Below are 22,677 nucleotides of genomic sequence, written 5' to 3'. Positions count from 1 at the left end.
ATGGCGGAAATGGTCGATCCCAATGCCCCGCCCGCCGCCAGGGACGGCTACGACTCCGATGGCGATTACGACATGGGCTACGATGACGGGGATTTTGACGCATGGTTGGAAGCCGAAGGCTTTAAGGGTGCCAACAATCAATCATCTAGTCCTGGCAACCATATCCAGCAATGCGCGAACCTGGCACGTCAGATATTGTCCAGATCGCCGCCGCCGGCAGAGCCTGCACCGCATACACCATACGAGTCCGCAGTCGACATGGAGGAGGCACCGCCGCCATCAGCACCCACCATGTACAAACCAGGAGTACCACCCATCCCTCCTCGGCCGTCTCCCACCTTTCGACTTCCATCAATCGACACTATCTACGACGGTCTGCTAGCACCGAGCTCTCCTCCCCGGGAGCAAGCTTGTTCACCAGCGCAAGGTCCACCACCCCCGCCGATTGCACCTCCCGTTCCGCATCACGAAGACGATGTGCTCGAGGTGATCGACCCCAATGGCAACATTATTGTCGGGTCCGGTGGCCCACAACGCCAGAGATTCCTCGCCAGTACTGCCGCCATCCTTCGCTCCTCCCCAGTTCTCGCCGCAATTATCATGCCCGAGAGGCACAGCCAGGTCAATCAACAGCCCCCACCGCCCCCGACACCAAGTCCTCTGCGCTCTCCTGCCGCCTTCGTGATACCGCCCGAGGAGAATAGGTCCTCCCTTCCGACTCTCTTTATCCCAGACGTAGAGGATAGAGTGTGCAAAACGTTCCTACTCGTCATCCACGGGTTCCTCAATAGGGTTGAGAAGAGCTTCAAGAGTGTCCAGCTTTTTTACGACCTCTTAATGTTTACCCATCGCTACGGAATGACATTGAGCCTCCAATCGGTTGCGGTTCCCTGGCTCAAGAGGATCTATCACGAAAACCCCCTCCGCCATGGCGAGGTGGCAAAGCAGCTCTGGATAGTCTATGAGTTGGGTCACCTCAAGATGATAAGGCACACTATTCGCTGTATGGTCAAGACAGCAAGGATCAATAAGGACGGTCAGCTGCTGGGATACGGAGCCCAGGAAGGGAAGGATGAGTACACGCAGTGGGCTCCGTTGGTGCATTTGGGATTGCTTAGTATGTCTACCTCCCCTTCCTGATTACTGGTTATTTTCCTAAGCATGATTCAATGATTCATGGCAACACCACGTTGATGTTGATGATGATTGATTCATATATCTCATTAACCTCTTGACGAGGCGCTCCTACGATGGGATTCTCGCGTGCCTTGCTAACACAATATTGAAATTAGGAGACATCACAATTTGCCGACAGCGCGTCATGAACCGGCTCCTCTTCGAAGTCGAGCAAGTAATCGAGCGTCTCACATCCTCCCCTCCAGTCCTCCCTCCACGCGACCCCAGTGACGATGACGAAGAACAAAATTATAGAGCTAAAAGTCACGATCCCAGAAATCCCAGACAGCCTATTGAGATCCCGCCAGACGACACCCCTCGACAGTTATGCGTCTCCCGCAGGCCTCCAGGGAGAGTCACCCACGCGGTAAATTGCGACGCTAGTATGCTCGGAGCTCTACAACGTGTACTGCGCCAGGAAGGATGGGCCACGATGGACTTGACTTGCAGCCCGAGTCATCTATACAGGCGGATCAAGAAGATTGGGAAGACGGCGACTGAACAGGTGGTAATTACGCATACCCTAAAGGGACATAGGGCGTGCGATCCGTTTGGGGATGATAAGTGGATTAGGCTGGATGAACTGATTATGGGGGAGGTGAAGATGATTCCGTTTGACGTTGAGGAGCTCAAGAAGCGGGGAGGAATGATGGGGTTTTCGATTCAAGATTGGAAATGAGCTTAGGTCTTTGAAGGAAAGGGAGCAAGGTGGTATGATGAGAATCTGCTGTAGGTGGTCGTTTTATTTGTCATGTCTTGGGGACACCTCATGACTGGACATCACAGGTTCTGTTAGTTATCAGTTGGAGTGATGCGTTCGATATCAGGGAATTGGGGTGGTATGGAAACGGAGCGTTGTCTCGAATATGGACAACTGGACATCGGATTAGTTATCATGATTCCCATGCCTACCGCCAGGGTCTCAAGCATATGAGGAAGTTGGGAAGTTACTTGGGGGTGAGAGTCCTCATTGCCATCGCAAGGAATATAGTTTACGTTGATTACTCAACATTGTCACTTGAGAATGACACTCCACGGATCGCCCGAATGTGGGGAGAATTGTTTAATAAACACCTGAGGGATTCTCTTCCAATCTCCTACCATGAAGAATGAAACCAATGCGCAATTAACGTCGAAACAGAAGAGTGATGGACGAGTGTCAACAATGAGTCCAGCGGTTGTTGTTCGCCGTTGTGGAATAACTCCCTTGAGGCTGGTCCGCTCGGTTCGCATTCGGGGGACGTCACTCGAAGTCCAAGCAAACAGCGACGAGGATTGGACCATTGGACAATTCGGGCAGAGTAAGATGTGAGTGAAGAGTCGGAAACAGAGCTCTGTATCAGAAGTATGTGTCGCTGTACTATCTATGTACATTGTACATGGGCGGATTTGTTGAGACCTGGGCGCGCCCTTTGATCGACGTTGGGGTCCACTAAACATCGTACCGTGGTACCTTCCCCGCTCCCTGTCATCGTGGGGCATCACTGTACCACTTCGGCTGCAACATACGTGAATATCCGAAATCCTCAGCGTCACTTTGATGTTTCAATGCGAAGGTGTCAGCTTTTACGTTCCAACCAACTTTAACAATTGTGAATACTTACTATACATCAATTATTAGAAGCTTGTCGGCGCGGGACGCGCCCCATATTCTTTTTTTACTAGCGGGTGACTGGGGAGTTTTCAAGCAGGACACGTCTATCTACGCGATATGATTGGCTTGAAATCGCTTGGTTTCAGGAAGAGAAAGAGTTGACAGAAGGAACGGAATCGAACACCCGCACAAAAGACCTCTTATTCTGGCTAAAAAAACCGTCAGAATCGCCCTAAGTCTCCCTTCCCCAAGGTACCTTACTATAATCGGTAAAGTTACCTCTACAGGGCATTTTATGATTAGTGATTTGTCATCTCTGTGTAACATCCGATCGACCTATGGAACTGTGGGCTCGGCTGTGTGAATACCAAGTGAGTGGATTGTATGGTAGACCCGCTCCTCGGCTTAGTTCCCGAATGACATAAATACAAGCAGCGACCCCAACACCACCGAAGTCTCAGTCTGTCTCATCATCACCAAGCAAAGTCAAACACATCTCAAAAGCAATTTCAAGCTCAAGTCACCATGGCCAACCAAGACCAAATCACCTTCTTCGACATCCCCAGCAAGGATGGTCGCACATGGACTCTCAACCCTTGGAAGAGTAAGAACAATACCGTCCCATCCATCCATCCATCCATCCCCCCCATTTTCTCTCCCAAACAGCTCACTAACATATTCCCTCCTACACCAGCCCGCTTCGCTCTCAACTACAAGTCCCTCCCCTACCACACCCAATGGCTCGAATACCCCGACATCCGACCCACTCTCTCCCCGCACCTCCCGCCCACCGCCCCCGAGCCCTCCACGAGCTCCTACACCATCCCCGCCATCCGCTTCCCCGACGGCACCTACATGATGGACTCCAAGCCTATCGCCGTGGCGCTCGAGGAGCGCTACCCTGCGCCCCAGTACCCTTCTCTGCACCTGGACACCCCCGCCCTCGCCAAGCTCGAGTCCCTCATGCCCGGCATGATGGGCAAACTGGTCGGTGTCTTTGTGCCTGGCGCCGTCAAGAACATTCTCGGCCCCAAGAGCCAGCCGTACTTTAAGAGCACGCGGGAGGCGGCGTTTGGGATGTCGATTGAGGAGCTGGAGAAGACGCAGGGCGGGGTCCAAGCTTATGAGAAGATCCGGGAGGAGTTGAGCGAGGTTACGGCTTTGTTGAAGAAGGGACAAACCTCTGCGGGAGGACCATTCTTTGAGGGAGACAAGGTGTCGTATGCGGATTTTGTGTGGGCGGGGTTTTTGCTGTTTATGAAGTATGCGGACGCGGAAGGGTTCGATAAGTTGTTGGAGGCTACGGGGGATAAGGAGGCGAATGAGAAGTTGTTGGAGGGCGTGAAGCCTTGGGCGAGGGATGATATCTGATCGTGATGTTATGTGGTGAGAAAGAGCTTGGAGTAATAGATACTATTCTTCTAATGGGTAACAAAATAAGATTACAACTTTGGAATAGTGATATGATTGATTTCTCGTGATGAAGCTCCCAATCCCTGCGCCTAGGGAAGCTAAACATTCCCCAAAGGGTCTCTTTAGCAGGAATCCATTTTACTCGGTTACTTGTTGTACGTTATGGATATATGCGGCTTACGGTGCAGGGCTTTAAAGGTGACTGTTCGTTTTAGAGGGATGTGACACTTTTTATTCATGCCATCATCAAGTTTCTCGATCATCAGTACACATGACGACTGGGTAAGAGACCTGAACTGGCCATCAGTGCGTCAACCCGAGTCGAACATGACTAACAGTAGCTTCTAGAGAGGCACACACATCACAGAACACAGGAGAGCATACATGAAACAAAGACAGTTGAGGTTGAACTTTTTGATTATTCTATTTCATTACTTCATCCATTCGTCACACAGCCAGCCCTTTACCTGTCACGGCCGTAGGTGGCAGGAGGCGTGGGCTTGTTGTCAAGAACAGACTCAATCTCCTCCATGATTTCAGGAGTGAGCTTGTCGATAAGGGGCAGAGCCTTGAGGTTGTCCTCAATCTGCTCAACCTTGGTAGCACCGAGAATGACAGTGCTGACGTTGGGGTTCTTGGCAGCCCAGGCAAGAGCAAGGTGAGTGACGGTGGCACCGAGGCGCTCGGCGATCTTGGTCAACTTGCGGACCTTCTCGATCTTGGCCTGACCCTCCTCAGACTGCAGGCTCTTGATGGTGTTCTCGAAGAAGGCCTTGTTGGTGGCAAAGCGAGAGTCCTCGGGAATGCCGTCGTTGTACTTGCCGGTGAGCAAGCCACTGGCGAGAGGAGACCAGATGGTGGTGCCGTAGCCGTGCTCCTTGAAGAGGGGAGCGTACTCGTTCTCAAAACGCTCGCGGTGGAAGGCGTTGTACTGGGGCTGCTCGACGACGGGGGCGATCAGGTTGTGCTTGTCGGCGAGGTGGATGGCCTCCTTGATCTGGACGGCGCTCCACTCAGAGGTGCCCCAGTAGTAGGCGAGGTTGAGGTTGCGGATGACCTGGGTGAAGGCCTCGACGATCTCCAGCATGGGGGTGGCAGCGTCGGGACGGTGGGCGAAGACGACATCGACGTAAGGGGTCTGGAGACGGTTGACCGAGGCCTTGAGACCCTCAACGATGTGCTTGCGGCTGAGACCGCGAGTGTTGGGCTCCTTGCGACCGGTGCCAAAGAAGACCTTGGTGGTCAAGACGTACTCGTCACGGGGCCAGCCGAGCTCCTTGAGTGCCTGACCCATTTCGACCTCGGAAGCTCCGTTCGCATATACCTCAGCGGTGTCAAAGGTTTGCTGTTGAAGACGCGGTTAGTTTGGTGTCTTTTGGTGAGCTGGACGGACGTAGGATCAAGACGTACAATGCCATGGTTCCAGGCAGTCTGAAGGCACTTCTTGACGATCTCGCCCTTCTGGGTACCACCGTAGGTGAGCCAGCCACCGAGGGAGAAGATCGAAACCTGGAGACCGGTGTTGCCCAGGTAGCGGAACTTCATGTCCTTGGGCTCGTAGGCCGTGGGAACGACGGGAGAATCGGAAGACATTGTGTTTGTTTGTCTGGATGGTGATGTGGAATAGAGACGAGACGGACAGGAAGAGAGGGATGGCAGCGGGACGAAGCTGGCTTTTAAACGGACCACGGGCAGGAGAGACCTGGAGAATGGGATGAGGAGGGGCCTGGGCGACATTTCAAACCCAAATATTTAGTGGAGATAAAGGACGGAGCTATCCCTAATCCCCGCTCAACAACCGGAGCTCGCGTTCTTTTCTAGTGTAGGCGGCAACCCACCATTCCGTCCATGGTTTGATGGTCAAACGGGGGACCGCTTTTTGGTATCGAACCGGTGGAGCTGAAAGGTCGCAACAGCGATTGCGATGGTGACGACATGCATTTGTCAACCCCTCGTCTCCTCGATCACTTCCCCTTGTAGTGTACACCCCCCAAAAGGCGTTGTTGGCCGGACATAACTGGCACCGCGATGATTATCAGGATACGATACTCATATTTTGTTGCCGGTCTGCCGCGGTGAAAATCCGACACCTTGACGGCCAATGGCTGCGGGGAGCGGGGTAGCTGGAGGTCAAATTGCTCGATGACGCCGGCGGGGTACTAAGGAGCTAAGGACGCCGTTCCCACACTCAAACACCTGTGCAGTCTTGGCGGGCGTATGTGCGTGCACACACACACACACACACCGCATTTGACAAATCTGGCCATTTGACATCGCTTTACACGACTCAACTCAATCGTTTAATATTGAAATCTACCCAAAACTAGTACAAAAAATCGATATTTTAATACTCTAAATTGTACAATTATCTATTTTAATATTTATATTATCTTTTAAATTATTATTAATATAGTATACTACCCTAATACCCGCTAGAAGGTATTAATAATAATAATACTAATAAATAACGAATATCCTAATAACGTTACTAAAATTACTAATATAAGTATAGAGAGTACGTAGAAATATAAGCGTACTCTAGCAGATATTAGTAAGGTATTTATACTATTGCGAACCCCCTAGAACGCTAGAAAACTTCCTATATAAGCGCTTAAAGTATATTATATACTATATTACTCCCTATACTTTATTAACTATAACTAACATCGTAAAGGAAGTTATAAACCTTCTCGTATTGAAACCCAATTTATACTTCAACAAAATTTATACCTTTCTAACTAACGAGTATAACGTATACGTTTCGACCGAAACCGTACAGCGGCACCTTCGATAGGAGAAATAGAAGAAGAAGCGACTCTATATAAAAGTATTATAATAATCCCCTATACTAGTAATTAAATAAATATTAAAAATCTCTTTATTTATTATAGAAATATTCGTATTTTATAACGAGTTTAGTATAAATCGAAGGGATAGTACTTATTATACTAGTTAGATACCCTATAGCGCTATTGTAACGGTATTAAATAAGTTTATTTATAGTACACGGTATTACTTTCTTTTAACTATTATAATAATTAGGCTACTTAATATACTAATATTTAGAAGTATAACGGACTTAGCCGGGTGTTACGAATTTAAGCGAGTTCGCGGGCCAACTAGGCCCTTAGGAGTACAAGCTACCAAAAAGGGTTAGATTGTGCAACTATAGGCTAGGATGGGCTTACGGTATAAGGAAGGCTTATAATTAGTATAAGTGAGCTAGGCTTACAATAGTAAGCCGGGCTTATAATAATAGAAGTGACCTTTAATTATAGAGGTGAGCTGGGCTTACTATACTACGAAAGGCGTTCGGGAATATATAGTATAAGAAAGCGACTAGAGAATTTAAATTGTTAGATAGTTCGATAGTAGTTAATATAAATTAATTTTAATTACTGAGATTAGTATTACGTACGTATATTTATTATAAACCTTTTAGCTTTACCGAATAATATTAATAGTCTTTATACCTTTAGTTATTTTATTTAAGTAAATTAGACTACTATTCGTTATATATTAACTACTCCCTTTAATTTATTTTAAATAGTACTAAAAGTATTATTTTCGCTTTATTATATTTACTACCGCCGGAAATAATAATAATAATACTTAGGGTAAGCCCTTAAATTTCGCTATTATTTAATAGTAGTTTAAAGCTACGTAGGAATATATTCTCTAATTTGAAATTTAATTTAAGGTTAGACCCGGTACCCCTAAAGCGAAAGTAAAAGAGGGAATTACCCCTATTAATAGACTAAAGATTAAATTATCTGTATTTAAAGAGTTTAATAATTAATAGGCCGCCTTTATAGGATTCTTAATTTAAATATATATTTACTTCTACTTCTATAGAAATCGGTTTGCTTTTAAATTCGAGAAGGTAGCCTACGCGGGTATTCGATTTATAAATAAAGTCTTTATTTAGTACGAGCCTATTTTTAAGAATTACTATAAGAATGGAGATTAGGTTTTAGATTTTACTAAGAAAATCTTAGGTTCCTATAAGGAATTTACTTAGGCCCTCTTCTAAATTTTTAGAGAGAAGGATAAAATTCATAGGGCTTAGGAATATTTAATTTATTTTTAATAAATTAAGTCTATTTTAACCTATATTGCGCTTTTTAAGCAAAATTCCCTTTATAGTAATATTAATAATAATAGGCTAATATAATTATTCTATAATAGCTTTAAGGAATAAATTAAGGACGAACTCTATAAGGAGGACCGCCCTAGGACTATTAATGCCTATATAGATAAGACTATTTGTATTAATAATTAATAATTCTAATAGGAATAGGAAAAGAAAGGGAAGACGACTATTTTCGTCCCTTTTAAATTTAATAATACTACTATTAAAAAAAAGAGGATTTAGGGAATTTATATTTTTAGAATTACCTACTCTAAGCCTATAGAAATCAATATAATTTAAATTAATTAAAATAAGTAGGACCTTTTAGAGGTTAAATACTTTAATTATAGTAAGAATAAATATATAAAGAGAAATTACTATACATTTAAATAATTAATTAAAAAAAACTAGAAACTACTATAGTAGAAGGAATTAAGGTAATTAAGATTACTAGCGCCGAATATAGTTAAGACAATTTAGAAAACGCTATAAATAGAATTATAAATTTTAATTAGGAAGTATAGTAGGAGGCCGATAACGAATATAATTAGGAAGGGCCTAATAAGGAAGATCCTAAGGAAGAAGTATAAAATACCGATATACCCTAGGTATAAATATACTGAATATTAATATAAGAAGAAATTGGTAGTTTCCTTAATACTAATTGAATTTTCTTTATAATTATATATATAATAAGTATTACCCTTCCTCTAATATTTCTGTTAACCTTTATAATCGAAGAATACTATATCTTTGAATTTATTAATTTATATTAGTACGGATACCCTAATAGCTTTACCGATAGGTATTAAATAGAGTTATTATAATATTACTTAAATAAAAGCGGGAAGGACGAATCGTAGGACGACTTTTGGAAGAAGTATATAATTATTATCGAAGGGGAGCCTAAAATTACTTAAGAAAGAATCCTAGAGCCTTCGAAAGTATATTAATTAATTAAAAAAGATACGGCCCAAATATATTCCTTTTATTACGTTTACTACTAAATACTATAGTTCTAATATATTATTAATAATTACTATAAATATTATAGGAAAAAGAGAAATAATTATTTTTAACCTATTAGAAGGCTAGACTAATAAGGATAATTTAGACCGGTTATACGTACTTTTAGCCGAAGTAATTTATAAATTACCTTTATTATTAATAAATAATTTATATTTAATTTACAACCTTTTATAAGGGTCGATAAATAGCTATTATTTAAAAGACTTATTATTCGCCCCTATAATATTTATATTTATATAGGATAGGGAAAAGCCGACTATTATTAATAATAGTGCTTAATATCCAATTACTATATTAATATGAAATAAAAAGTTTAGAATATTAAAAAGGAATTTAATAATTATATTTAAAAAAGTTAGAATAATTGAGTATAAAAATAAAGAGAAAGTTGTATATATAGTATAGTTATAGGAATATAATTCGCTAAACGAATTTAAATTTAAGAAAAAAAATATTTTTAACAACTATTATTAGGAATTAAGAAACGGTTTAGGGCTTTTAGGGAGGCCCGACGAAAATTAAAACCCTAAATAAAATAGATTATCCGGCGATATAGCCGTTAAAAAAATAAGATCCGGGATCCTATAGTACTTATAGAAATTATAATTATAGAAGAAGGGAAATAGGATTAGAGGTTTAAAATTATAGTTTATTAGTAGAATTACTAAGTATTTATACTAGTAGATTCTAAAGTTTAATTGAATTTTATTATATTTAAATTCGTTTTATAATTAAGAATTCCCTAAAGAAAGAAAAAGGTACCCTTTATAGTAAAAGGGCCTTTCGAGATGTAGATTATAAAATAGGAAATATTATTATTCCTTATTATAGTAGAAGGTAAAATAATCGAAATTAATTTTAATATCGTTGAAATAGGGCTATTTAAAAATATAATCCTAAGGTATTTATAATATATTATATACAATTTAAATATTAATTGGAAGGAAGGTAGCTATTTGTATTTTAGGATATACTTAATTATTAATAGGAAAATTAGAGTACGGAAGGAAGCGAATTGCGAAGATACTATTTTTATAGCCCTATTATAAATAGTATAAAAAGTTATAATTCGTATTATTAATAAAAGTAGTAAAGTTATAGAAGAAGGGTTAATAATATTAGTAGAAGTATTAGTAATTAATATTTAGTATAAGTTTAATTATTATTAGAACTAATAAGTAGAGAAGCTAAAAATAGTAATTTTAATAGAATATTAAGGATATCTAGCTTTTATTAGTAAGTACTTTAAAGGATTACTATTATAAGAATTGTAGGACTATAAAATTAAATTTAAAGAAGGAATTAAGTTTAAATTCTTTAAAGTATATTATATTAATAGAAAGTAAAATATAGAATTAAGGAAGTATTTAAACGAAAACCTAGAACGAGGATATATTTAGGAATTTATATTATTAGTAGGGTACCCTATCCTTTTTATACTAAAAAAGAATAGAAAGTTGCGCTTTTATATCGATTATAAATAATTAAATTAAGAGATTATAAGAAATAATTATTCCTTACTTTTAATTTTATATATTTAAAGTTAATTAGGAAGAGTATAATACTTTATACGCCTTAATTTACCTATTATTTATACTTATATCCGAATTAAAGAAGGAGACGAATAGAAGATAGTATTTTATATACCCTACGGATACTATAAGTACTTTATAATACTTTTAGGATTAATTAATATATTTATAATATTCTAATTTGTTATTAATTATATAATTCGATTTTACTTTAATAAATTTACTATTTATTATTTAAATAATATTTTTATTTACTTTGAAACTCTTATAGAATATAAAGAATACGTAAGAAAAATATTAGATGTACTATACGAATATGAATTCTCTATTAATATAGAGAAAAGCGAATTCTATATAAGGGAAATTATATTTTTTAGATATTTAATTTTGAAAAATAAAGTTAGGATAGAATTAAGTAAAGTAGAAGCTATATAAAATTAGTTTATACTTAGGAATATAATTAAAGTCTACGAATTCTTAGGGTTTATTAACTTTTATTATATATTTATATAAGACTATGGGAAGATTATTAAATTATTATATAAACTTATTAGAAAGGAGGCTATTTTTATATAGGGAAAGGAGGAAGAGGAAGCTTTTAAGGATATTTATAACGCAATTATTACGGACTTTATATTAAAATTTCTTAATTTAAATAAACTTTTTAAAATTAAAACCAATACATTAAACTACGTTATTAGAGGATAGTTAGGATAATATAATAAATATAGGAAATTATACCCTATAACTTTCTTCTTTAAAAAATTAGAAGGACCCCGTTATAATTATCCTATTAATAATAAAGAATTCTTAATTATTATTAAAACGTTTTAAGAATAAAGGCTATATTTTAATAGAACTACGTACGAAGTATAAATTTATACTAATTATAATAATCTTCGGTACTTTATAATTACAAAGGTATTTAATAGCCGTTAAATATATTGGGCCGAATTCTTATTAGAATTCAATTTTAAAATTAATTATAAGAAGGGTTTAGAAAATGCCTAAGTAAATGCTTTAAACCGTCGGGCAAATTATATAAAAAATATAGTAGAAGCCTTTATACTATTATTTTAGGAATAATTAAATAGAAAATTCGTATACTTTCTATAGGAATAAGTAGAATATTATATTGTTTACTAAGTTAAATTGTAGGACCCCGGTTATTAAGCTATTATTATAATCCTAGAAGAGCGACGGAAATAGAAGGATAATTTAGAAAAAGAAATTGCCTTTTAGAATAATAAATTATAGTACTATAATAAAGTTTATACTTAGTTAGAGTAATAAGAAGCTTTTATTATAGGGATTTATAAATTTAAAATAAGAGGATATATAGGTATTATTAAAATTATAGTAAAGGTATAGTAATATTATAATTTTCTAAAATTAAAAGCCGAAGTAGTTCGAATATTATAGGCCTATAAATATTATAGTAGGATTAGGGTTATAAGATATAAGCTATATAGATTCTTCGAACCTTTAGAAATTGTAGAAAGGCTATAGAGTTCGGTAATTATAGATTTTATTATTAAATTACTACTATTTATAAATATTATTACGGGAATTATATATAATAGTATATTAATAGTAGTAAATAGGTTAATTAAGTAGAGTTACTTCCTACCCTATAAGGAAATATAATTAGCGGAGCAATTTATAGATATAATCTATCGGAATATTACTTCGGTATACGGTTAGTTAAAGGAATAGATTATAAATAGGGATATTAAATTTATATTTAAATTTTAATAAGTATTAATAATTAAATTTGGTATTAAAAGTAAAATATTTACTATATATTACCCATAGACCGACGGATAAACGGAAAGGATCAATTAAATTATAGAGTAATATTTAAGGAATTATATTAATTTCGAATAAAGTAATTAAATAGAATTATTACCTATAATATAATTAGTATATAATACCTCCCCTATAGAAACTACTAAGGTTTTACCTTTCTTTATAAATTATAAGTACGAATTAGAACTCTTGGAAGGATTAAATACGAATATTCTTAGGGCTTTAATTAAAGCCGGAAAGTTATATATATTATATAAGAAATTCAAGGAAGAATTAGAGTTCGTTTAATAAAAGATAAGCCGGTATTTTAATTTAAAAAGGCTCGAGGGACTTTACTTTAAGTAGGGGGATAAAATCCTTTTATTGATTAGGAACCTTAAAATATAGAAACCTAGTAAAAAATTTAACGACTAATAAGTAGGACTATTTAGAATTAAGAAGAAGATTTTTAATGTAGTATATTAATTGGATATTCCTAGTACTATAAAATTAAAATTATATTTATTTTATATTATACTATTAGAATTAGTTTTTAAGAATATATAAATTAATATATATACTAATATTAAGGATGAGGAAAAAGAATAGGATATAGAATAAATTTTAGATTTAAGAGTAGAAAAAGGAGAATTGGAATACTTTATTAAATAGAAAGGATTCGGTCCTAAAGATAATATATAGGAGCCTATTAAGAATTTAAATTATTTTAAGAAATTAGAAGAATTCTATTAAAGGAACCCGGATTAATTAAAACCGAAGGACTACTTAATTAGGAGGCCGGGTAAGCCGGAATATTTAAAACTATTCAATCGATAGGCGGGAAAGAGGTAAATTCCCCTATTAATTATTTTATAAGTAATAATTCTAATTCTAAATTAATTACCCGCTCCTTTACCTCTAGGGCTTCTAATTTAATTATACTATAGAAAAATAGTTTATAGCCCTAAGAAGCCAAGTCTTACTACTACCGCTCTAAATCCAATAATTGAATAACTTACGTCTTTAAATCCTTCTACTAGGTATTAATTTACTTTAAACGCTCTTTAATACCCTATAATAGCGTAACTTTTATTTACTATACGCGGTCGAATACTATAGAAATACGAACTACTATAATAAATTAATTAAAAATTAATAAAAATACTAAGGAAGAACCTATATTTAATATTAGTATTAAAATCTTTATAAGAATACATACAATAAATATATTTACTATACTTCGTATTGTCGGAAAACTTCCTATAAAGAAGATTACATTTAATATAATACGAATAAAGTATTACAAAGGTTCCAAACTTCTTAATATTAAATAATAAAGTCCGACGCTTTAATACTAATTTAGATAGACGCTTCTAAATATGAAAAGATAATATAGCAGAAGATAATAATAAAGAGATTTACTATATTTAGTCGGAAAGATAGTACTAACGGATAAAAATAGATAGAAGATTAAAATAATTTAATAAGCCGTTAAAGATAACGGTTAAGGAGGGGAGGTATTGTATTACGAATTTAAGCGAATTCGCGGGCTAATTAGGCCCTTGGGAATACAAATTGCTAAAAAGGGTTAAATTATATAATTATAGGCTAAGATAGGCTTATAGTATAAGGAAGGTTTACAGTTAGTATAAGTAAATTAGGCTTACGATAGTAAGCCGGGCTTATAACGATAGAAATAACCCTTAATTATAGAGGTAAGCTAAGTTTACTATACTATAAAAGGCGTTCGAGAATATATAATATAAGAAGGCGATTAGAGAACTTAAATTATTAGATAATTCGATAGTAATTAATATAAATTAATTCTTATTACCGAGACTAATATTACGTACGTATACTTGTTATAAACCTTTTAACTTCACCGAATAGTACTAATAGTCTTTATACCTTTAGCTATCTTACTTAGGCAGATTAGACTGCCGTTCGTCACACCGGGGTTTAAAACTAGATAGTAAAATATTTATTCCTTAAAATAAATCTATTTCCCAATTGTAATAGTATTTTAATAATAAATAACGTTAATTAGTACCCCTATACCGAACTTTAGTATATATACAATTAGAAGGGGGTTTTATTATAGTATTTACCATTGTACTCTCCCGAATTCAACCCTATCGAAATATACTTTAGCGATTTTAAATAGCAATTTAAGAGGGTATACCGTAATAAAAGCGGTAATAAAATATTAGACGACGACTTTACTACATTCCTTAAATGACTAACGTAGGACGTAGGGTATAAAGTATAATAGATCCGTAATTTTTTAAGAATATAAAGCTAATAATAAATTGACTTAATAATATTAATAAAGAGTATAGGGAATTATATACTAACGAGCTAGTCGAATATAAAGAGACAAGTACTATATTTAAACGGTAGTAGAGAATATAGAAGGGAGAAATAGATTTATATATATTAAATTGAGTTATATACTAAAAATACTAGAAATACTAGAAGTACTAAAAGTGCTAGAAATCGTATTTATTTATATAATAATACTAAAATACTAGAAACCCCCCTCTTTTACTATAAATCGACTTGTAATATTATTATCCTTCGCTAGGACTATTAGTAATAGTATTGTTCGCTATAGAAGCGAAAGTTCTAGTAATGCTATATTCGAATATAATATTGAATTGGGGGTCTAGAATATATATTAATTAGTTAAGTTACGATAATAGGGGTTAAAAAGTATACTTACTATAGTTTAACTACGTTGCTAATACCGCGTACTCAATTTTAAAGAAATTTTTAATACTATCCTTAAATACTATATAAAAATTGTAATTAAACCCCAGCTTGGTAAACTACTCTACTAGTTATTTTCTAAGTGCGAATATATTGGGAGGCGCCTCTTTATTCCGGAACTTATTCCTTAAAGCGATTAGAGCTTTATATATTAATACTACTTTAATTAACGTTTTAATATAGTAACATTTATAGAACGCCTTAAAGAATTCGGTAATAATTTTCTTAGCCGGTTAACTAAGCGGGGCGGGGGGTAATAATAATAAACGAAGACCGAAAGTCGAAGGTACGGGCGGACGTAGTATAAATAATTCTCTAGTCTCTACTAGGGATTTTTTAATCTCCTTACGCTCGTCCTCCTCGCTCGCTACTAATAGTAATATAATTAATAATAATATTAGTAGCCAAGTAGAGACTATAGTCGTTATAGAAATAGGAGGAGGGTTAGCGTTAGCGTATTTAATAGTAAAAATTTCGCGGTCGGTCGGGTACCTATAGAATATAGTAATAAAGTAGTCTAAGGGCGTATACAAGTCGATAATTACTACTTTACCTAGTAGGAGGAGAGTGCCTGCTATATTATAATTATAACCGCTTATAATTACCGAATTAGCTATAGAGCTGCTGGTAATATAAGGAGGAGGTAGTTAAATTTAGGGAAATTAAAAGTAAGGAGGGAAGTACTAGTATAGTAGCGGGTATAGCAAATATAGGGGAGGAGGGTATAGCTAGTATAAACCTTTAAAATTATCCCTCCTTAGCGTAACTTATAGTAGACTATTTATAGTTTCTATATTAGTACTACTATTACTATTATTAATATTATTAATAATATTAACGTTAATTAATAGACTATTACCTCCTCCCTTATATCTACTGTAACGGGTCTGCTAGAGTATTGTATAGCGAGTAGTCGTATAATAGTTGAAATGCTATATTTAATAAAGAGAGTAAGAGAGAAGATTATACTAGAAGGGTGCAGTTGAAAGAAGGTTTTATAGTTGGGCGCACGGGCTAGGTAAATATATAGACCCGACTAATTAGGAGGCTCGTATCCTTATTAATACGACCTATCCCGTTTTAGCAGACTTAGTAAAGCCGAGTCTTAATTTAGGGCGTTAGCCCTATAATATTACCCCCCTACTCCCCCTTGGGGAGCGCGCTCTACCGCACTAGAAAAGACTATCTACTACGCTAAATATACGAAAAATGACCAAAATCCCCTACAACCGCTCCCTACCAAATGCCTAGCTAAATAGGCACTTTAATAATATTAGAAAAGAAAGATCTCTCTATTTAAGCTTCCGAACAAACGTTGTACAATTCCCTACCCTTTACCTAAGTCGGTAATAATATACCTACCGCTACCCTTATAGAGCTATACTCCGGCTAGAGTATTAAGATTGAATTAAGGGATATTTTTGGACCTTGTTTATCCGGGGACTACTTACTGTGCTATTTTAGTAATCCGTAGTAGAGACGAGTAGAATTAAAGTTATTATCTAGTATTTTGTATCGCTCTACTTCTCTTACTAGTAGGAGCTGTTATACTATTATAGCTATTATAATCCCCTCGCTAGGGGGTAGCCTTAATAAATCCTTGTGCCTATAAAATATTTACGCCTATTACCCTCCAACGGTTGCATTTTATAATAAATACTATTAATATAGTTGAATTATAGAGGGTATTGTACTATAGTTTTACTATCTACCCGACTAGTAAGTAATATGCCTAGTAAGTTAAAGAAGGCGCTCTTCTACTCTTAGTATTATTAAGTATATTTTAGTCCGAGTCTTCCTCCTCTTCTAGACCGTTGCTATTGTAGCCGTCTGAGCCCCTACTGGGTTGTAGGTAGACTATATTTATCTTTAAAATCCGAAGGTACTTCTTAAACTAATACGATCTACTATTATAATTAATATACTTACCCTCCTTCTTCTATTTATTCTTTACTTCTAGGAGACCTTTCTACTCCCCTTTATCTTTAACGGAATAGTATAGTTGATAGAGATATCTATAGGATTACTAACGTTATTATTATTAACCTATTACCTTAAATTCGATATTAAAGTAAAAAGAAAGGAATTGCTATTAAGGCGGCGAAGGTATTTAAATAGTTAAGAATACTATTTAGGTACGTTAGTTCTTTCGGAAAACCGTTGCTTCTAATCGTTATTTAAAGTAGCGGTAAGCTAGCTAATTTTAGCTACTTCTAATTAGGAATTAATTCGGGTATAGTAGAGTACTTCCTTAAAACGAGTTAGGAAGGCCGCTATAGATTCTTTGGAGCCAGGCTTTTAGTATAGTTAGTAGATTTTTTAACTAACGCGTTTCGTAGTGTTTGAATTGCCGTAAGTAAGCCGGAGCTTATTAAATAGGGCGGCGGGCGATTATAACGATGGGGAATTAGTAAAAGTAATGAGAGGCTTCTTAATAGCGGGCGATAGGCAAGCGAATAAATAGTAAAACTGTATTTTTAAATCGCTAATAGCGGGGCTATTTACGTAGAGTTTAGCTTGAGCGCTTAAAACCTAAGTTTTAAAGTCTTCTTTATTACTAACGAACTTTTTGAGGGTAGGGAAAATTACTTTTCGGGCAAGCGAGGCTTTGAGAGCGGTGAGTTCGCTCAATATAGTCTCGAAGGTAGTACTAAACTACTGTAAGCGTTCTTAGGGGTCTTGAGACTAGGGAATTATTAGTGCTATTATTATAGATAGGGGTCGCTTAAATAATAAGAGTGACAGGGAGAGACTCTTCGGGCGTGCCTGCAGGAGGATAGCAATAGTAATTTGAAAAGAGGGTCAAATATAATGTAATGGGTCTGCTAGAGTATTGTACAGCGAATAGTTGTATAATAGTTAAAATACTATATTTAATAAAGAGAGTAAGAGAGAAGACTATACTAGAAGGGTATAGTTGAAAGAAGGTTTTATATTTGGGCGTACGGGCTAGGCAAATATGTGGACCCGACCAATTAGGAGGCTCGCATTCTTATTAATACGACCTATCCTGTCTTAGTAGACTTAGTAAAGCCGAGTCTTAATCTAGAGCGCTAGCCCTATAATATTTACTACTATTATTACTAATACTAGAGGCGGCTATTACTTTATTGCCTAATATTTATTACAATAGATTACTGGGCGGGTTAACTACTATAGCCTTCCCTAACGAGATTGCGCGTACTTATTTATTTATATTTTTAACGTTAAAATTATAGTAGGTTATACTCCCGTTAATAGTATAGTATATTTAATATTTAATAGTTTTATTATAATTCTTATACTTATAATTAAAATTGTACGCTTATATTTATACTAGCTCCTAATATACGGTACCGCACGGCTTTACCCCCGTATATTCCTCTTATTACTAATCCTCCTCTAAATTCTTTTCAACTTCTATTAATATAATATTTATTATAATATATTTAAACTTTTTAATATTAGTTAGAGTTTGTAACCCTTATAACGACGGCGTATCGGCCGTTTATAGGGTTAAAGTAATAAAAGGATTAACTAAACTACGAGAGGGGGTAGGAATAGAGGGTATACTATTATAGGAGGATAGGGTAGTAGGAATTTTACTAATAGGCAGCTCAATTAACCGAAATTTGAATAATATAGTAAAATAATAGTTCTAATTAGTATAGTAAAAGTACAACTTTATAATAGTCTCGTACTTAAAATTACTATACCCGTTAAAGAACTCCTTCCTAAAGATAATCTTATTATAAATAATAACCCGGACATAATAATAATTATAAATAGTGGTAGTATTGTAAGAGCACGTAACGAGCGAGGCACAGCTGCAGCGTTATTGACGTTTAATATAGAATTTACAACTAAAGAGTAAAATAAAAGGTAAGAGTTGTACGCGCAGCTGGCGGTAGGAGATATACTCCCCGAGCCCGGTCCGCTACGGCCCACTCTTCCTTATCTAATCTACAACCAATTACAACTATTATATTCATTTATACATTCTAATATAGTATTCTACTAAGGTATAACCCGTCCGACTGGGCTATAAAATTACCCCCCCCGTTAAAGAAGATTCTACCTTCAGAATCTTAAAAAGGAAAAAAAAAAATTTCTAACCCAAGTATAGTTCGAACCCATAGTCTTACAATCGCTTTCCAAGTAGGGGAAGAATACCCTCGGGGTAGCCTATAATATAGTTTAGGGGCTCTCAATCCTACTACTATACTATTAGACTAATTCTACGAATCGTTTTTATTATTAGAAAGTATCCCGCAATAAACCTTTATTAAATCGCACTTAATCCTCCTCTCCTTACTTATATAAACAGTTTAACCTTCTCAATAATCTTCCCTTTACTCTACCCTCCTCCGGTATATTATTATTATTATAATCCTCTAATATTAAGTTCTTTATTTATATACCCTTCTAAATACAAAGTCGCTTTAGCGGGCTAAGCTTATCTAAATTCGCATTGTAGTAGACTTTAAATATATTGGACAAATTCTTAAAATCTCGGGCAGGGTACTATATAGGATCGGGACCCCAACCCTTCCAATTAGCCTAATAGTATAACTTTCTATTAATTAGCCGGGAAGTAGTAATACCTTTAACTTCCTATTCCTCCTAATTACTAACTAATTCTCCCGCTAGATTTTCATTCATTTAGCCGGGAAGTAGGTTATCTACATACTTTCGAAGACGGTCGGTATAGTAAACCTTTACTCCGCGCTAGGCCGGCGGTAGTTCGAATTCGTACGAATACCCTTATATTATTTTAATTTAATACGGGATACGTATAAGGGGAAAATCGAACTTATTATTTAGCCTATCGGTTAATTATAATTTTTTTAATAATAAATACCCTATTATTTACTTTAAAATTAAGGTCGCGCCAATATTTATTTACTTAAGCGGCCTAATTCGCCTAAGCCTTAGCTATAACGTTACGTACCGATTCCTAGAAGCTATATAAAACCCGTAGGGCTTACTATACTTCTTCGTAAGAGTATTATTCTTTAATTAGTATTATAATAGTATAATAATCCCAATAAAAAGGCAAGGGTATAGGAAACCCTACAATTACCTTATAGGGGGATATTCTAATTATAGTTAATAAAGGGGCGTAAACGTTAATCGATATATTAATTTATAATTTCTACTTAGCCCGCCGTTTAGGAGTATTTAAAGGAAGATAATTTCCACTTAATACTAAGGATTTTAAATATTTCGTTAGTAAAGGCTAATATAAATTAAGGTCCCTAGTCGCTTATAATTTCTTTAAGATATTTATAAATTCGTTAGAGTCCGTAGTAATAAAAGTAGGCGGCTTACTTAATAATAATAGTATCTTTACAAGAGATATACTAGGAGGCCTTTAATAATCAATCTACTATAACTATTATATTATTATAACCCCGCTTATTTTTAAGTATACTCTTGAAATTAATTACAATATACCGCTGAATATAATTAGAAACGCTAAATAGGTACAATTTACTAAGGGTTTTATTCCGGGAGACTTTTAATACTTTATAAGTCTAATAATTATTAATAAAACGGTTAATATCGTTAAATATTCCAACCTACTAGTATTATTAGAATACGAGCCTCTAGGTTTTATTCCTACCTACATATTTAATATTATTATTATTAGTCTTATACACGCTAACTATATACATAGTTCGCCCCGTGGGCATGCGGTGCTACTTCGTTCGTAGTCGGTGGGAAAAACCGTGCCTTGCAGCCGGATAAAAACCCTCCGCTTCGCCATCGCAACGGTACTATATCAGCCCTATACCTTTCCCGTTTTACTTCCTTTCGGTATAACCTTACTATTATAACCGAAGCTATAAATTTGTATTATATACGTAGTCGTCCGGCCCTAATTTATTGCTACTCCGTTACTATCCTTTATATTATAAATTCCCTGCAATCGGTAGTCTTTTATCCTATCTTTCTTTAATTACATTATCCTAAACTTCCTAAAATCCTTTAAAAGAAACTTCGACCTAATTCTCTCCTTCCTTCCCTTTTTTCTTCTTTATACTATACTACTACCCCTACTATATTATATCCGTCTTCTAGCCGAACCTACTATTGCCCTATAACTATATCTACCCTAAATTAGTTTTATTATATTTATACTATACTTTATAAGAAACCTCTTAATATTAGTACTATAACTAAGAAAACTTCTACTATAAAAGTATTAAAGGCTATAACTCCGTTTATTAATTTAGAAGATAATATAGTATTAGACGCTATAACTTCCAATACCGGTCCTACTAATTTGCCTCCCGCTAATTATAACGCTCCTATTATAATTAGTACCTTAAAGAAGGTTAGGAAGTACCTTACCAAAGAGAATTTTAATAAAAAGAGTACTACTATAGTGTATTTTCATCCCCCCGATAGCTTTATTTAATATAATATTTATATTCGTAGTTTATATTATATCCTTCTTAAGATTTTCCAAAATATAGGCTCCTTTAAGGAGGCCTTCGACTAAATTTAATATATATAAGATCCCTATAAGTCTCTATTCTATTGTCTTAGTATTATTATATTTAATTCTTTAAGGTAGTCTATTTTAATAATCCCTACTATAAATATAAAACGGCGAAGAAGACCGAAGAGTACCTTAGTAACGAATTTATTCCTTTAGTTCGCGCCCTTATTAAATCTATTATAGTATTATATAACTATAACCCGTCTAAAGGTTATAATTTTAAGGCCCTTATTAGTAAAGTATAGAAGACGGCCGCTATATAGGTTATAGCGGATTATATTAGTATTAAATTATTTTCGGTTAGCGACCTCCTAATTTCGGATTCGGCGATTATTATTAAATCTCCTATAAAAAAAAGGAAATTTATTACCTATACTACTATCGATCCCTCTATAGACTTCTCTATATTTTATAGTAATATTACTATAATTCGTCTCTATATTGCGAAGGTTAAAGAAATTGTCCGTACCCTCTCCAATAAAATTGAATATATTACTATTAATATTAAATATATTAATAATAGAATAATAATAATCCGTACTAAATAGAATAGTTTTAATAATTACCTTTCTACTATAAATACCTTATAATATTCTTTCGTTTACTCCTTTATTAATCCTCTTCGTATAATTTTCTAGTATTAAATAAATTATTTATAATATTTATAATTATATTTTAAATTTAAGTTCGGTTACCGATTCTTCGTCTAATTGGTCCCGCTACAATTAGAAGACGGTACTTAGTAGTATCCCCTTCG

General features: G+C 35.4%; 6 protein-coding genes across 6 annotated transcripts; 4 read left to right on the top strand and 2 right to left on the bottom strand.

Moving 5' to 3' along the window:
- NEUTE1DRAFT_115137 (uncharacterized protein) lies at window positions 1-1,855 on the top strand (the record flags this gene model as incomplete). The annotated part of the gene is made up of 2 exons (XM_009858611.1): window positions 1-1,117; window positions 1,293-1,855. The coding sequence occupies 2 exons, from the start codon at window positions 1-3 to the stop codon at window positions 1,853-1,855; spliced, it is 1,680 nt and encodes a 559-aa protein (XP_009856913.1).
- A 1,396-nt stretch (window positions 1,856-3,251) lies between these two features.
- On the top strand, window positions 3,252-4,232 carry NEUTE1DRAFT_133730 (uncharacterized protein; the record flags this gene model as incomplete). The annotated part of the gene is made up of 2 exons (XM_009858610.1): window positions 3,252-3,374; window positions 3,465-4,232. The coding sequence occupies 2 exons, from the start codon at window positions 3,296-3,298 to the stop codon at window positions 4,139-4,141; spliced, it is 756 nt and encodes a 251-aa protein (XP_009856912.1).
- Window positions 4,233-4,571: 339 nt separating this feature from the next.
- On the bottom strand, window positions 4,572-5,856 carry NEUTE1DRAFT_73770 (voltage-gated potassium channel beta-2 subunit; the record flags this gene model as incomplete). Its single annotated transcript, XM_009858609.1, has 2 exons — window positions 4,572-5,528; window positions 5,594-5,856. 2 exons carry the CDS (start codon window positions 5,774-5,776, stop codon window positions 4,647-4,649), a joined length of 1,065 nt encoding a protein of 354 aa, XP_009856911.1.
- A 5,233-nt stretch (window positions 5,857-11,089) lies between these two features.
- On the top strand, window positions 11,090-11,311 carry NEUTE1DRAFT_55372 (uncharacterized protein; the record flags this gene model as incomplete). The annotated part of the gene is made up of 1 exon (XM_009858608.1): window positions 11,090-11,311. A coding segment is annotated over one exon (222 nt), but the record flags the coding sequence as incomplete, so codon positions are not given.
- A 9,482-nt stretch (window positions 11,312-20,793) lies between these two features.
- Window positions 20,794-20,949, bottom strand: NEUTE1DRAFT_53572 (uncharacterized protein; the record flags this gene model as incomplete). Its single annotated transcript, XM_009858607.1, has 1 exon — window positions 20,794-20,949. A coding segment is annotated over one exon (156 nt), but the record flags the coding sequence as incomplete, so codon positions are not given.
- A 647-nt stretch (window positions 20,950-21,596) lies between these two features.
- NEUTE1DRAFT_55097 (uncharacterized protein) lies at window positions 21,597-21,836 on the top strand (the record flags this gene model as incomplete). Its single annotated transcript, XM_009858606.1, has 1 exon — window positions 21,597-21,836. A coding segment is annotated over one exon (240 nt), but the record flags the coding sequence as incomplete, so codon positions are not given.
- Between the last annotated feature and the right edge of the window lie 841 nt (window positions 21,837-22,677).

The sequence above is a fragment of the Neurospora tetrasperma genome, assembly GCF_000213175.1.
Source record: "Neurospora tetrasperma FGSC 2508 unplaced genomic scaffold NEUTE1scaffold_81, whole genome shotgun sequence".
NCBI lineage: Eukaryota > Fungi > Ascomycota > Sordariomycetes > Sordariales > Sordariaceae > Neurospora > Neurospora tetrasperma.
This window is presented reverse-complemented; position numbering and strand designations above follow the sequence as displayed.